We start from the raw sequence: 16,822 nt of genomic DNA, 5'->3' as shown, positions 1-16,822 counted from the left end.
GGTGTGTGCCATAACGTTATATCAAATTAATTAAACACAAGTCCCACACCTTATCAAACAAGTGCACGGGTAGAATTTACTCCGATTTCAATCTTAAATTTTACTCCGAGTCCAACAAGGACTTATAATTATAGCTGAAAGTGTATAAAAGCTTTTTTTAGTTGATAATCTGAGCATAATTTTTTATTTTCCAAAACTGCTATCAATATTTTTTAATTCTTGAGAAGGAAACACTTAAGTATAAAGTAATACATAGTACGTGTTCTCATATAAGGCGAAGAGTGCCTATGAGGTTTTGTTCGGGAGTTATAAGTGTAAGTTTTTGTTTAACTCGGAGTAAAATAGAATATTTAGCTAAGCTGCTTTTTCCCCTAAAACTATTCAAATTGTCAAGGTGACCACTTCCTTTTTATGTTTCTTTATTTTTTTACATATCGGCGGGAAATATATTATGTGTCACTGGATTTAACTCCCCAACAAATCATCAATATTACTCTCCATCCTTCATGGGCATACCCAATCAAGAATTAAAGAATAAACAAACTGCTTTAGAAAAAAAAAAAAAAATAGTTGGGGCTCCCCAAAACTAAATAAATTTTTAGGATTTACACCCTATCAATTAGACTGTTTTAAAAATACATGTGAATGCAGAAATATTCCTTTTTTCCTATATTAAGTAGTCTACTAATAAGTACTGCTAGCTGAATTTTATGTACCTTTTGTTTTGGAAATACTTGCTTGATTAAAGTTTTTACAAAACAAAGATAATCCAGTGTTGAATTTCATTTTGAAGTTGATTTTGAAAATTAATAATAGGTCAACATCATTATAGGACAAAATGGCAAAGAAAATTTATATTTACATACCTTATGCAAATTTTTATCCTTTTTAACCATAAATCAAACTGGGTATATGGGAAGATTTTTTTCTCCTCATCAGTTATCCTATGATACGGGTAGTTCAACACACAAGTTATCTTATCATGAAATCAGGGATTCAATATTTTAATATTAATAATTTACTTTGTACAAAATTTGTCTTTGAAGTTTTACTGTTCCAACTCACTTTGATGCTTGGATGCAGTCTATTTAAGAGATAATAGAAGAGAGTAGAATCAAGGCTGGTAACTGTTGTCTTTTCTAAGACCAGCGATACATAAACAAAGACAAAGCAGATCTCTTTGTTATATCGCAAGATTCTCTTGAGGTGTTGATAAAATATAGTGCGCGCTTATAACCTACGTCAGTTTAAAATAACTGTCATTTTTTCCACTTTGTCATTTTTCCATTTTGTCCTGTCACCGGTCAACCTATGAATGAAATATTATATTATATTACTTCTAGGAGCTTTTTTTTTACTTTTTACTTTATACAGACCATTTTAGTGGATCATTCTGTCGAAATACAACCAAATCAAAAGTTATAAATGTCCTCACAAGATTATATTTCAATGCTTTATTTTTGAGACAGTCTAATGTATTATATGTTCATAGTGTCATTCCTAGGGTAGAGGAGTCGGTAAATAAAATGACGGACTCGGAATCCATGACTCCTACTCCAACACACAATTTTTTTATAATATATTTTATAGCCTATATAAGTACTATCGAGTCATTTGAGTCTAGAGACTATAAATATATATCTAATTTATAGCTATAGGTAGTTATTAGTTATGTGTAGTAAATAGTTGTGCCAGGTATCTATTTATTGCTAATACATGCATAAGTTTCTTAATATAGATTAATGTACTCGTAACCGAGGAACAACAATACAAACAACCTCTTATTCCAATGATACTCTTTACTCTAATAGCATTGACTATTCACAAGACTAAGTAAGGAACTAGCATGGGTAGTGGTTATACTCTACCCAACATAATAATTTAGGCTTTAGATATATTTTATACCTGTGATTGTATAGACTAGAGGTAGGCAACCTTTGAGACATGGAGTGCCAACTTCAACAGTTTTAATCAATGAGTGGACCACTATCGACAATCATGATAAAAACACACAAAGTTAAGGGAATAGGTTCTAATTTGCCTCCGTGTGCCAGTAGTGGTACGCGTGCCATATGACGCGTGCGATCTGTGGTATAGACTAAGGAGGTAGTTTGAAATTTGTTAAGTAAACTTATAGATAACTGAGCGTTCAAGTTTCATAAACTAATAATACTTAATACCTATGTATAATTTATAACCGATAACCATTTATGAAAAAAAATTAGGGACACTTAATCTAAGACTTAACACATATTATACATAAACTATAATAATTTTTGTAGCAGGTGTCGGTACAAATATTCCGACTCCTGACTCCGACTCCACCAAAAACGGAACCGACTCCATGACTCATACTCTGCAGTCCTGGTTGTGTCATTCATTATTTATTTGGTCCAGTCCAGTCTATGTACTGGTTCAATCAGTCCTCGGGACTTGTCCTTAAGACTGTCTGTCTTTCGGACTGTCAGTACTAGAACTGATAAAAAAAAGAAATCATAAAATCGCGTGCCGTCATCAAACAGCGGACTTTATAAGTTTTTGGGACTGATATTTAAGACGGAACTGAACTGGAAGGAGACTGAACTGAATGTGACTGCAGTCTTCAGTCCTAAATAAGCACTGAAACAACACTATATGTACATTAATCTTGTCCATTACTTTCCTAGGAATCTTCCACGAGCCATTTATCTATCTCTTCCGCTAGTCACCTTAGTCTATACACTAGCAAATATTGCCTATTTATCTGTCCTTACTCCTACGGAGATAATGGCATCAGATGCTATCGCAGTTGTACGTATCAAAATACAAAATTTATCATCCATATCTAATATCACATTTTTATCAATAAATATATAGACATTTGCTTCCAAAGTCATTGGTCCAAATTGGTCCCTCGTATTTCCAGTTTTAGTCGCGATATCCGCTCTGGGAAGCCTGAGTTGTCATATAATGACATCTAGTCGACTTTGTTTTGTTGGTGCTCGAAAAGGTCATTTCCCAGATGCTCTCTCACTCATCACACTGGATAGTCTAACACCTAAGCCTGCCTTGGTCTTTCTGGTAAAAAGGATTTGATATTTCCTATGTATTGAGCACGCTTTATGTAATTTCATTTTTTAGGCCATTTTATCTTTAGCATATCTTCAAATAGGAAACATTTATACACTCATCGAGTACTCATCCTTTGTTGAGTCTATGTTCATTTTAATCACCATATCCGGACTCTTATATATGAGATGGAAGAAGCCGGACATGAAAAGGCCTATAAAGGTCGTTACTTGTTTTTTTATAAATACAATTTTCTGTGTACATATGAATAGCTAATTATGTGTCTTTTTGTATGGATTTCAGGTCCATTTGGCAATCCCCATATTTTTCTTATTTGTTTGTACATTTCTCGTATTTCTACCTCTCCTCGTAAGACCCGTGGAAGTCGGAGGAGGAATCCTCATAACCATATGCGGGATTCCAATTTATTATCTTTGTGTGTATTGGCAAAAGAAGCCGGATTTTATGAAGAAAGCTCTCAGTAAGTTTGTTTGATTCTTAGTCTTTGAATGTACATACATTTTGACTCACGTTTGAGAGTATCTCATTAAGAAAATACCCTAATCTTTTTATTACATTAATGAAATTAATATTCAGATGGACTCTTGTCTTAATGGGAGGAATTTTTTTTAGAAAAAAATAACAAATAAATAATGGTTCTTATTCTAGACGAATGTTGGCATCTGAGTAAAAACTTGAATTACTATTAGGACCTGAGCCAAATTTATCTCCCTACCCCTTACTAAGTATTATTGTGGGTTTTACTACATACGTACATATATCGGGTGGTCCATTGAAATCTGAACACTTACTAATTCAATAATTAAGGAAGGTTATTTATTCATGTTTCGATATATTAAATCGTAAACAATTAGTTACAAACAAAACAAAGTCGAGAAAATGGCTTATGAATATGATTAACGAATTTCTATTCTCGCACTCTAAGTAGTATTGCGTCTCCAGAACTATTATGTACGCCATTAGTAAGTCAGAAACGTTGGAGAGGAAGAAGGGCTCTGTAAAAATTCCAAACTAGACCCGGGGAGGTAAATAAAACAGCCCACGCCAATTCCATTAAGTCCATGAGGGCCTATGCAAGAGATCTCGGGGTTTCACACCAGATTGTTGAGCTATCAAAGAAGTAGGTTCAAAGAGCATTGTGAGGGTGGAGAGGCCACTTTTGACACTGGAAATGAAAAAAACCCATCTCCTCCGTTGCATGTGCCATTTGAACTCGTTTTTTACACTTTTGTCCCGGCCTGTTACGTATCACAAGGGCACTGCCGTATCAATACTGAACCAAAATTGATACACTGATATATATTACGGACTAAAGTGAAACTAGTCCGTATTAAATCTAGAAAAATTATATATTATCGATGAAATGGGTCCTCTTTATATCTGTATTCGCTTAATCTCTCTCTCAAAAAAATAAAATAAAATACTGATGGGTCATAAGTTTTTTTAGAGCTTCAGTGTATGATTTTTATTAAGTAAAACTCGTGGTGTAGGTCCAAGAGCCGAGTTGAATTGCTACACATCCCTGATAAAAAGGAGGGTGAATATAAATAGCTTCACTAAAGACCGATAATTTGTAGTATGCTCATTTATGGTGTTACCTCTCTAACACAAAAATACCACATGTATTTTGTTGTCAGCTCTCGACTCCCTCGTGTTGCTTGATACATACTGGCTATTTCATAATTTATTCTTTTTGATAAATAAACGAAGTAATAAGTTATAGTATACTTATTCTCCGTTTTCAGTATATATATTTTGCACATCAAATTAGAGTTTGTAGAACAGCCACCTTTTCTTTTCTAATTTGTCTGCTGTTCTACATTTTGCCTAAAACATTCACAACTTAAGAAGTTGAATGAAATAAAAAAACTTGCTCATTCAAATGGATACGGAGGTGTGGATACATAATTTACTATTTACCGATAAATAGAGAAATGTGTACAATTTAGGTTGAGAACCGCTACACTCTTGTTGCACGTTAACTCAAACTTTTACATGCACCAAATTTGAAACGGATCAATTGACCGATGAAGAGGTTCCTTGATTATCGAATTTTCTTGTTTTGGAAGGATTATTGCTCCAAAAACAACCAAATTGAATTATTAATGAGGTTTTGAATAATACTACATAGTTATATAATTAATAGTTTAGATGTAAGGGGATTAAAACAAGTTTATAGATGCTTCATATTCGAAATAGTTAATAGATATAAAACTCATGAGCAATTCAATTTTTTCTGCTGGAGCATTATTATAATCTATACTCAACGCAACCTAACCAGTTTATTTTATGAAAATTCCTTAATAAATATTAGAAACCTAATTGACCAAAAATAGATCATAATCGACCTTGTTTAGAGGCATTTTTAAAAAGTTGAAATGTAAGGTCTATTCTATAACTTCAGCTAGGATATAAAGCACTTGAAGAAAGAATAAAAAAAAAGATATTAGCTTCGAAGTAAGCTCCTTCATTTTACTCGATTTTTTTGTGGTTATATACATTTTTTATTAATTGCAATCAAGATAAAGTTATAAATAATACATTTTTTAAATGCTGAAATGTTTGTATCAATTTCTTATTCTCTTTGATATCCATCTATATAGTTTTTTCATGTCGAAATATGGCACTAAATCGTAGTTATATTCTACTAACTTGATTTAAAAAAAAGGTTTTAAACGCACCCAACCTTTAAAGGGGGAAAGTTTTAATGGTCATTTTCGTGTTTCTCGCCTTTATTATCGTTAATAAGTGTGAGTTTCAGCCTGCAGTCCCTAATGCTGTTGCATGGTGTAATATAGTTGTATTAATGAAATATTACAAACCTGCCTATGCACATATAACAAGATCACTGTTTCTGTTTGTTTTTATTATTTCTCTCTGATGTATATCATATTCATATGCATTTACTGTACATATATGTTGAGATTTGTATAAAGTATTAACGCTGGTATGTTAAAATTAATTTTGTGAGTTTTTGTTATTGAGCGCTCTAAAGTCTAAAGTGTACATCAGTTTTCATTTCAAATTATTTTTTTCCTCAAACTCTTATTGTTCTTCTTTCATTCTTGAAGAGAGAACACGTCATATGAATTGATATAAATTGGTTTGAGTAGTTACATGTGAGGGTGCTGCTTACGAAAAACGGAAAGTAACACAGATGATTTTTTGTGGAGTTATTGTCACTATCATTAAAGGAAAATTTGTCTTCTAGCCGTCGCCTAATTACCTAGGGCAATGGTGAGTACTACTGTTAGTTATTTTATAAGGAAGAAATGTTAGTGATCTAAGAACCTCTTCATAGGTCAATCGGTTTATTTTTAGCTGAAGAACCGTTGAGGTATGAAGATCATAATAAGTGCAAAGCTCTGTACAATACAAACAATCCTTCACCAAAAAGAGGATTCCTTACATTAACGATAACACTTGCAATCTAAATTTTATTTTTAGCAACTTTTTGTTACTGACTTGCAGAACATGTTCAAATAATATCTGTATCATCCTCTAGGTAGAAACTGCTATTCTAAGCAAGTTTATTTTTATTCGAAAATTATTTTATTTCATGTCAAAAATGTTGTCTTTGTTGAAGATATATTCATTGTATTACGTGACTTCACCCAGATTGAGCAATGTGAACGAATTAATAATAGAATGATATTGCACGAAATAAATAACATTTTGCATTTGAATTGTACATGTGTAAAAAAATACACTTCCCCCTACATAAGGTTGAGTGACGTAGTCGTATTTTCGTTTCAGATATTATTCAAACCCATTGGTTTTTCCCTCTGTATTGTTTAAATATGCCGTTTATATAATTTGGCTGAGAATAATGTTATTTGTATGACAATAAATGAAGAAAATACATGCAACATGATCTGCTCTATTGTTGATGACCTTGCTCTATTCATAATATGTTTTCATTACATAATCAATTGATAAAGTTTATCCACTTTCAGCTTACAGTCGTAAATTAAATGTATAATTATCTACAATTTATTATCATTCATTCTACTACTGTGTTGTATCTATAGAGATTTTTCATTCACGTAACATATTGCATAAGTTACTTCGAAGGCGATACCATATTAGAATTATAGTTTCTGATTAAAATTGTGTGTATTTTTTAGCTCTTTCTTTTTTTTTTTTTTTTTGAATTGGTAATCTGAAGAATCAAAAATCTTTTCCTAAACTATTCTCATTATTCAATAATTCCTGAGGAGTTAACTTCCTTTCTAATTATATAAAAAAACTATTTAGAACATTTGTGTGTTAGGAAGAGTAACTTTCAGGATTTGTTACTAAGTTATAATTTGGAAGTCTTTTTTCGTCTCAGAGTTGAATTATTGAGGATCGACAACAGAGGAACTCTTACCAAGTATCTTGTTTATTTTCTTCTCCTCCCTTGTAATAGCTGATTGTAGCTGATCTAATGGAACCTTATGACAGCTAAGCTGCTCACCTCCAAAAAATTCTTCAAATTTTCAGGGTAACCATGTTGATGTGATGTTCGGTTTATTTTTTTTAACATGCACAAAATACAAACAAATTTCATCACTAATGATTGTATATACTTAGCAGTGAGGTCATCGTGATGTCAACATATCCTACATATATGAGTATTTAAATAGAGTTATAATATTTTTCCTCCACTAATGCTATTTTAAATGTCGAAAGTTCTTCTCGTTATAAGAGTAATTCATTTTCCTCCCCCCCCCCCTCCCCCCATATCATATAGCAAGCAGCTGATATTAGCAAAGGTCTTTATTCCAAAATCTCCAGTGATGCATAAAACATGTCCTCTCGATATGTAAAAATAAAACAAATTAAAAATGAACGTGGTAATCCTTACAATTTAAAGAATACTTGGAAGGATAGCAGCTTAGCTGTTATGACGTATAATTAGAACAGCTACAAACAGTCCTGTGGGAAGGAAATAAATACAAACCCCACTCAGTATATAGCAAGGCTATATAGGATGGAGTTAATCTCATGTCGATCCTCAATTCTACACCGAGTCTAGAAAGGACTTACATTCATAACACCCGAACAAACCCTCATTGTTACTCTCCCTCCATCTTTCATGAGCAATGACCATACACACTTGTTATTCATTCCATTTCACTTCTAAAAAAACATTCTATTAAAATTTTAGACCTTTCCTTTCTTTGTTACTGAGTAAACTTATTAAATCGACAATGGATTAAATACTTATTATCTCCGCTGCATGTATAAAATCAAAGTTTAGTTGCTATATGACTCCTCTAAGATGGCAGATTTAATAAATAATGTCGTAGCGTAAGAACACTCTTTTAGAAAATGATTGAAAATCTTTCCATCCGTCTAACATTATCCTATTTACGTTGTAAATAAATTAATAGTTTTTCTGCTATTATAAATTTTCCTCGCAGATAGAGGAAACTACGAGAAAATATGAATAACATTTAGCAATAAGACTTATGTGTTCATAAGTTACCGCTAAATAAAATAGTCGGACTAACTCTATCTATGGCTACAAAAAGGCAAAATTTATTCCCTAAAAGCCATTTTTTATATATTAGATTGAGGAAAAGTAATTTCGTCCCTCCTTTTGTTTAAATTAAGTATATTTTGTTCATTATTGTTTTCCTTGGATAAAGTTTTGAGAGTATTAACAGGGTTTTGACAGTATTGCACTTGTCCGGTTTGTTCGGGAATTATCGTGTGGTCTCAAAGGAAGAAATTTGCCATATTTTACATTTTTACTACCGGGAAGGGAAAGACTATTCTAAAGCGTCCAAGAAAATTTACGATGTGTACGGGGGGGATATACTTTATTTTTGTGTTCCACTACAGTGGTTCGAGCGATCCCCCCACCCTCTACAATTCTGCCATCTAATGTAAACAACTCGAACTTTTGAAGCAGCAGTCGTAAATAAGAGACAACAAGACATCATCAAGACAACGCCAGACCGCACTCCTCTTTGATGACCCGCCAGAAGCTCCAGGAGCTCAGATGGGAATTTCTTATGCATCTACCCTACAGTCCGGATCTGGCACCTAATACATGTTCCTTTCTATAGTCAACATGCTCCGGGGTACAAATTTGGCGCCAATAGAGGCGTGGGAAAATTGGTTTTCCGTTTTTTTTGCCATTAGGGACAAGGGCTTCCACGAGAAGGGCATTACAAAGTTGGATTCTCGTTGCCAACAAGTTATCGAAACGAACAGAGTATATTTGGTTTAAATCGGATGATTGTAGCACTTCTTATAAAATATTGAAATGAAGTGAAAAATACGAAATTATTTTTTCCCCAACCATTTATAAATGATTTAAAAGAGCTTTCTTCGTTTCGTCTCCCTTAACCTCCCAAAAAATCCATTGATATATTAGCGTATTCCTGGTAAACTATGTACAGACATACTTCCTTTAGTCTGGATTCGATCACATCCAGATTTTGTTGAATAAAAGTTTTTTTTTCTTTTCATTTTAAGTTAATTTAATGGATCATTTACACACAATAAGTATTATTAAAATGATAGTCCTAAGAGTCCGTTATTTTCACGTAAACTGTTTAGATTACATACATTGAACGGTAGGCACTTCAATCCATTTCAAAATAGATCTCGTATATACATATATAATTACTTACTTATATATGCTAATAAACATGGGGAGTCCTTGCACCATTTTCGTAAGTGGAAGGGCAACATCTTTAATTTTTTTCAAAAAACCATGTATCTTCTTCATCCATACATTTATTTATTTATTTTTTTCAGATTGGCTAACGCACAAATCACAAATTTTGTACCTAGGAGTTAAAGAAGACTAAGAAACCATACTACAACCTTTTCTACAGACAGCTCATAAAAATAATTTTTTCTATTATTTTATTATTTATGGAAAATACCCTCCTTCAAAATATATTGTATACGAAAAAAACATACACTATGTCAATCCTTGTTTTTGATTTCTTCTTTTAAAAAAAAAACGGACTTTGGAACATTTAAATGAATTAACTCCTCCTGAGTTTAATTTATTATATAATTGTCTTTTTACATCCTTGTATGATCTTTATTTTTATACATCAACTGTTTTTTTATGGTCAAAATGGCCACTTTTAATAATACTCCGTAAAACAACGTCTAGTTACAGGTGAAGTTTGCAATAAATAAATAATCCACAAAATAATAACTATTTTTTCATTAAAATATGTCATAATTTTAAATTTCCAATTATTAATAAAAATTCTGAATCGCTTGAAATAATATATTCTCCTATAAGACATAATACAGGCCCCTCTGTCTCAAATATAAAATTTCTTTTTAAAATTGCGCGCCTTTTCTATATTTGTTATATTTCAATGTTGAATAACCCTGATAACTATGTAATTGTAAATAATTGTCTAAAGAACCAGTAAAAAAAGAAAAGAAAGTCAAACGAGAAATACGAGCGTCATCACCAAAAATATGGAGCAACGCAGAGCTGCAATTCTGGAGCTATCTGTACATGGAAAATCTCCATCAGAAACCTATAAAGTGCTAGGCTGAAGTCGCTGTACTTTATACTGGGTGTCTGTGAGAGGGACACTAAAAGGTTCCATAAGGTCCAAATCAAGTCCAAAGCAGTTGGCTGAGGCTTTTAAAGGTACCATTGAAGGTAAAAGGGTTAAGGTGACCGTCAATGACCTTGCTCGGGAATTTGATGGCAACACGACCAACGTGCACCACTTGGTGAAGCAAGGATAACTCCTCGTTAGGGTTGAAACTTTTTGATCGACTAAAACGTGGTACTCGTTACAAAATCCTCCTGAACAAGCCTGAAAAAAAACACCTCTTGCACTTTGGTATTTTTGGGGACCTCAAGAGGAAGCCTTCGGGAGTCTGATAAACTACAAAGGACCAACTAAAGGCCGACATCATCACTGCTTGAGCCAGCCTAGAGCTGAGTTTTGTAAAGAACTACTATGCACACCAGGTTGGAACTGGTCAGTAAGGCAAAATTAATTCTATATTATTGATAATGAAAATAAAGTGTCCCTTGATTGTATTTATGAATTACTAGAAGAAATATTCTGCTCTATAGGTCACAAAAGCTGCTATTTTGGGTTATTAAGGGGGATATTCATGCTTCTCGAGCTAAAATCATTCAGGAGCACGCCATTTGAATCTACGGGGAAACATTCGTTGACTATTATTATCAATTAGTTAAAGAATAACCTTTTTAATTCAATCTCATTTGTGAGAAGGAGCTGTTTTTGTATTTACCATCAAAATATGTCATTGTTGTTCCTAGTTGTTGCAACTGCAGTTTAAAAATAATTTTTGTCTAATCAATCATACGAAATATAACTACTACGTATATGCATTTTGTATATAAGCTTTATTGTACATATATTGTCCCTAATGACTCAATAACTCCCCACTCCTTTCTCCACCCAATATTAATGTCAATTATTGTTTCTAATAATTCCATGAGTCATAAAATGTCCTAAATATTTGGATTAGATTGTAGCCATATACAAATATTTTCACTCAAACTAAATATAACCAATAACAAGCTTATATAGGACGCTAAGATCAAATCGATGCTTGCGTGCACCAGCGATTTTGTTATAATTCCGCAGTTGAATGGCATCTCTTTTTTATAGGAGAAAAGTTGTTTTATCAAAAAACTTTAGTTAAGTTTTGGGCATCATGGCAATAGCTGCTCCAGATATAAAGAAGACTGAATTTACGGAGGAAGAAGACGTTGAACCCTTGAAGATGATTTTGGTCCCCAAGAACATGCAGATCTTAAATTGGGAGGTCCCTGCTATGATTTTCATCGAGAAGGAAATAGGACTCATCATTCTACCTTAATGATTAAGATAGCTCAAGCACTCATCCATTTATATTGTTAATTTTATTGTAATTCTATTGTTAATTAATAAATAAAAACTTGTTGAAGGTTAAAAATCAAAATGTTCAGATTTTAATGGACCACTCGGTATACTCTATCCACTAGTATATACGTTTGATACAGAAAATCCAAGATTACCTATATACATTGTGAGAAAACCCTGTCAATAGTAGACTCGGTACCAATAGGTCTAAAAAAATCAAAAGTTACATTTAGTATTAGAATTAATATTAAAAATAGTCGAATCCTTCTGATTTGACATTCACCATCACCCTATTCAAAAATAGATTTCTCCCATCTTATCTATACAAAATATAAATATATTGTTATTACATCACCAAACAAAAAAATATTCTTTAAACGTGATAGGAAAATAATATATATTTTGTTACTTCTAAATTTCTTATCGAATATGTCATAAATAATCCCGGAAGCACTTTCAGAGGATTTTTTTATTATTCTATATATTATTTTTTTTAAAAGAGAAAAGAGGGGAAGTGAAAGCATGGAGAAAATGTCATCCAATTCCATTCAGAATGGTGACATTTAATTAATTATCAAGTTTTCAAATTTTCAATGTATATAGTATCTTCTTTTTTAAAGATTTATAGCCATAAGATAAATTGAAATCCTGTTTTTTTTTTTTTTTTTTCCTTTTTGATACTACCTCAAGTTTTATTGTAGTGTGTCAACACAAAAACAATCTTGAACAAAAATTAAGAGAAGAAGAACATCTCATACACTATACGAGGATAAAATGTACGATATCCCGCAGGGTTGAATGCTACTTTTGTAAAGTATTTATTTGATTTATGAGACTTTAGCTATTTGTGGAGTAAGTAATATGAACCCATTTTTTTGGGTTCATAAATTTAGTTTTCTAGATACATGGTCATTCATTTTTTTAGGTAATCGGCAAAATGGTTTATTGATGTATCACTAATATGATTAATGGATAATTTAAATTTCTATTTATCAGTAGATTGACGACTTTCTCTTCTTTTGAAGGGAATATAACTCATCTACTTCCATTGAAAGCTATTATTTTTTACTAATAAATATATATAAATTTAATTGAAATTCTCCCCTTTTAAGATCAATTAATTTAATTTAACATATTTTAAAGTTATTTTTTCACTAGGCTCTATCATAATCATTGTCTCTTTCATTGTTCAACTTTCCTTCTAGAGATGTTATTTTTTATGACTATGCAGAGTTGAAGGTATATAATTGTTATTGGGTATCCTATATAAGTTTGCCCGCACGTCATTCCTTCTCTTTCTATCTCAAAATTGGAGACAGCGACCGTGTGGAAGGGCATACTTAAATGAATAAAATAAGTATTCTGTAATATAATTCCATATTTAGGTCCATATTTCCAATTCTTTTAATTCACAATCCATCCAAAAGAATTTTTTTGTATCCAAAGTTATCGAACAAGTCCAATTTGGGAATAATATTTCAGATATACTTCTTCTTCTCTTTGGATAAAAGTAATGGATCCACAAAGTTATAATTATGCACAACAGTAAAGTATATCTAACTCATTCCCAAGGTTGTGAAAGGCTGCCCAATCGTCAAAAATGACAGTTGTTCCGGGTAAAGCGTAAAAACTTATTCGAACAATTGTGATCCATAAAAAAAAATTAAACTAGAGTAATTCATAATATTAATTAGAAGTTGACAAATTTTTAAAATATATGATAATTTTATAGTATATCATTTGTTTATAAAGTTGGACATAACTTTAAAATAGATTGTTCATTCTTTTTTAGACTTGGATTTTCAAAGATTAAGAAACATTTGGCGGGTTTTAAACCCCTAAAAAAAGTAGTGAGTCATTGTAATAAAATTGTATATTTGTAGGACGTTAACCCAAAAAGGACGCTAGAATAACTTTTCTCAAAATTGAACATAGAATATATCTTCCAACAAATTATAGTTCATTTCAATGAAAAAAATGATTCTGATTAATTCTTTGTAGTCACTGCAAATTGTACTTAATGTAGCCAAAATTAACTGCCACATTTATAGAATTAGGGAATTAACAAATTATACTTCCAACACAATATTAGGACCAAATTAAGTCAAATAGATCAAACAAAGGTTTTAAACTACAGTTAACCCACTTGGGTATCCATATTCATCCCATAAATTTGAATTCAATGGCTATAATATATAAACTGTAATATCTCTTTGAAATATTGCCTGTTATTTATACATATAAATGATTGAACCATTGAACATATGATTCGTATATTATTCATAAAAATAAATAGTTTTTTTGAGCTAAACCCCAACATGTAGGCGACATTCAAAAAATACAGTGCAGCTAGTCTTAGGTCGGTCTGAATTGAATGAAATGTACCTACTATCCATCTGTCTAAACTGATTTATTCGATAGACAGTGGTCTGGAATGATAAAATTTGTAAAAAGAAAACATGCAACGTCGCACACCTTTTTTAAAGTAATATCTATTCTTTATGATAATTCATTTCGTTCTTTTTCCAAGTAGGACATTCATAGCTCGGGGGGGTACTCTCCCGGAGATTACAGTTAGAGGGTAGTTGTCTGGAGAGGGGTTTGTTCTATTCCCATCAAAAGTGATGGTAATATTTATTGTTTTAGTAACATTTTTAAACGAAATAAGTGAAATATTTTTTATAATTTTATGTCGAAATTATTTAAATAATCATAAGTAGTGTTGTGCCAACCCTTAATTATTTGGTCCAGTTCAGTCTTAGGACCGCTCCTATCAGTACTTTAGACTGCCTTCGGACTACAAGTACTAGAACTGATTCAAAAGTAATAAATTATGTTGAGTGACATCCTCAAGGACAGTCTTCAGTCCTTAATAAGGATCGACACAACACTACTCAGAAGTACTAAATTATTCATACGTACTACTTTTTAATCTAGGTATGAGTACTCGTATTTCGTGAATACTAAATTATAGGACATCAGGACACTCAGATACACATAACAATGTACTTGACCCCATCCCTTCAGGCTGTACGACAAAAAATGGTGGCTCGTGTAATCAAATATTTAGCCATTAATAACTTTTTGATAAATCAAATTTTGTAAAAAACCCATAAAAGAACCATTTTGTATCAATCACAGCTTCAACACGGTGTGAGAAACTACGACATCCCTAGACATTTTTAATAGGATATTCGTTCCACTTCCTCGTGATGGCTGACTTCAGGGAGTCAATTTTGGGCGGAGGAGTAGCGTTGACTTAGGACTCCCATCAAAATGTGTTGAACAGATTCAAAATTTTAATCTGTACACAAAATTATTTATCATCGAAGTCCTCAACTTCTTTACACTTTTCATTCTGTTCAATCTTAATGTTTCTCTCGGCGTTATCTCGTTAACACAAAAATACACTCTGTGTCTTGTTGTTAGCTGTAGATTCCCTCGTTGGTTTTTTTCCTCGATATATAAACGAAGTAATAATTTTACTCTACTTATAATCCGTTTCCAAAAGTACATGAATACAATTTTTTTTTGTTGATCCCTTGTCAAATTTCTATATATATATATATTATCCATCTTATTATCTCTATGAAGACAGGTATGCCCATAATAAAATATTACTAAGTAATATTTTAATTCAGTATTGAATAAAATCCAATGTAGGATTTTAAGGCTATGAAAAATAAATATATCTAATGATTTTAAGAATTGTGAATAAAGTGATAGGAGTACTTAATAGATAAATAGTAGTTGGTACGATTGACTTATATGGCTAACTGCCAGATGATTTAATGCCTTTTTTCTGTTTCTTTTTGGAGGAAAGGTTGCCTGATACAATAAAAGTGACCAAACTGATTCGGTCCATTAAAGAAGTTCGGCCTAGACTGGATTCAAATAAAAATTTGGTACGGTTTATATATTGAGATCGGAAAAATTTGTTTACCAGATAATAAATTTAATTATACGGTCTGAGATTAAGGTCCGAATTGATCTAGAAAAAATCGCTTAAGAGCGAATGAAGATCCCAACACTAGTAAGTAAATAAATGAATAGAGGAACACACCATGGTCTTTTTAATTATATATTCTTACCCTCTAATATATAAACATGTAATCCCTGTCGTAAAAAAGAAAGAAAGAAAAGAAAACGGATAATAAGGCCAAGAAAAACGCAGAGAGGAAGGGATTGAATGTTGTTATAGGATATATCCAATATTTACTGTATATTTATATCAATATATAAAAGTTACATTTAGAAAAGAATAAAATATCTAATATTATTTTACAGAGTGAGTTTAATTTGTAGTAAAACAGGACACTTATTTTTTAGACTCTTCGTCATAGAGACATTATCCTATAGAATTGTAAAAAATACGAGCTAAACTTTTTGAAAAGCATTTTTCTATGTGAAAAAAGGTTTCTTTTCCACAAATTGTATAATTTTGATAATATAAATAGTTATAATTTTTTCTCCCATTAAACAGGGTGTGACAAAATAACTTCCTTGTTATTGCCAAAAGGCAATAAAACATTTTTTGTAAATTGAGAAAAGTTTTATGTTGTTTCATACAGGATAACCATTGAAATCTAAACACTGACCAATTCAAACAAAAAAATGAAGTTTGATTTATTGAAATTAATTCATATTCCGATAAATTAAAGCATCAAAAATTAGTTACAGGACAAAAAAAACCGTAGGACTTTAGCATAAGTACAAGACCAAAAATGACTGGAACAAATTTCCATTCGCTCACTCCTTGACGCTGGGAGTCTCCAAGATCTCAGGCTATGCCGTCATCAACTCCGAAATGTTGGAGAGGACGAAGTACTTTGTCAAAAAGGTTAAATTATACACGAAGGAAAACACCTCAGGCCAATTCCCTCAATTCCATA

General features: G+C 31.8%; 1 protein-coding gene across 4 annotated transcripts in view; it reads left to right on the top strand.

Moving 5' to 3' along the window:
- Positions 1-10,237, top strand: part of LOC121121570 (solute carrier family 7 member genderblind) — a 97,797-nt gene extending 87,560 nt beyond the window's left edge. For all 4 annotated transcript variants that reach the window (XM_040716532.2, XM_040716530.2, XM_040716531.2 and 1 more), the window contains exons 6-10: positions 2,667-2,790; positions 2,857-3,060; positions 3,121-3,270; positions 3,352-3,529; positions 9,826-10,237. In XM_040716532.2, the coding sequence (XP_040572466.1) occupies positions 2,667-2,790; positions 2,857-3,060; positions 3,121-3,270; positions 3,352-3,529; positions 9,826-9,878 (709 nt within the window). In that variant the 3' untranslated portion in view covers positions 9,879-10,237. The remainder of the gene's footprint in view (positions 1-2,666; positions 2,791-2,856; positions 3,061-3,120; positions 3,271-3,351; positions 3,530-9,825) is intronic.
- The last annotated feature ends 6,585 nt before the right edge of the window (positions 10,238-16,822 follow it).

The sequence above is a fragment of the Lepeophtheirus salmonis genome, chromosome 7 (genome assembly GCF_016086655.4).
Source record: "Lepeophtheirus salmonis chromosome 7, UVic_Lsal_1.4, whole genome shotgun sequence".
In the NCBI taxonomy this organism is placed as follows: Eukaryota; Metazoa; Arthropoda; class Copepoda; order Siphonostomatoida; family Caligidae; genus Lepeophtheirus; species Lepeophtheirus salmonis.
Note: the sequence above shows the minus strand (reverse complement) of the source record. Positions and strands in the feature narration are given on the sequence as shown.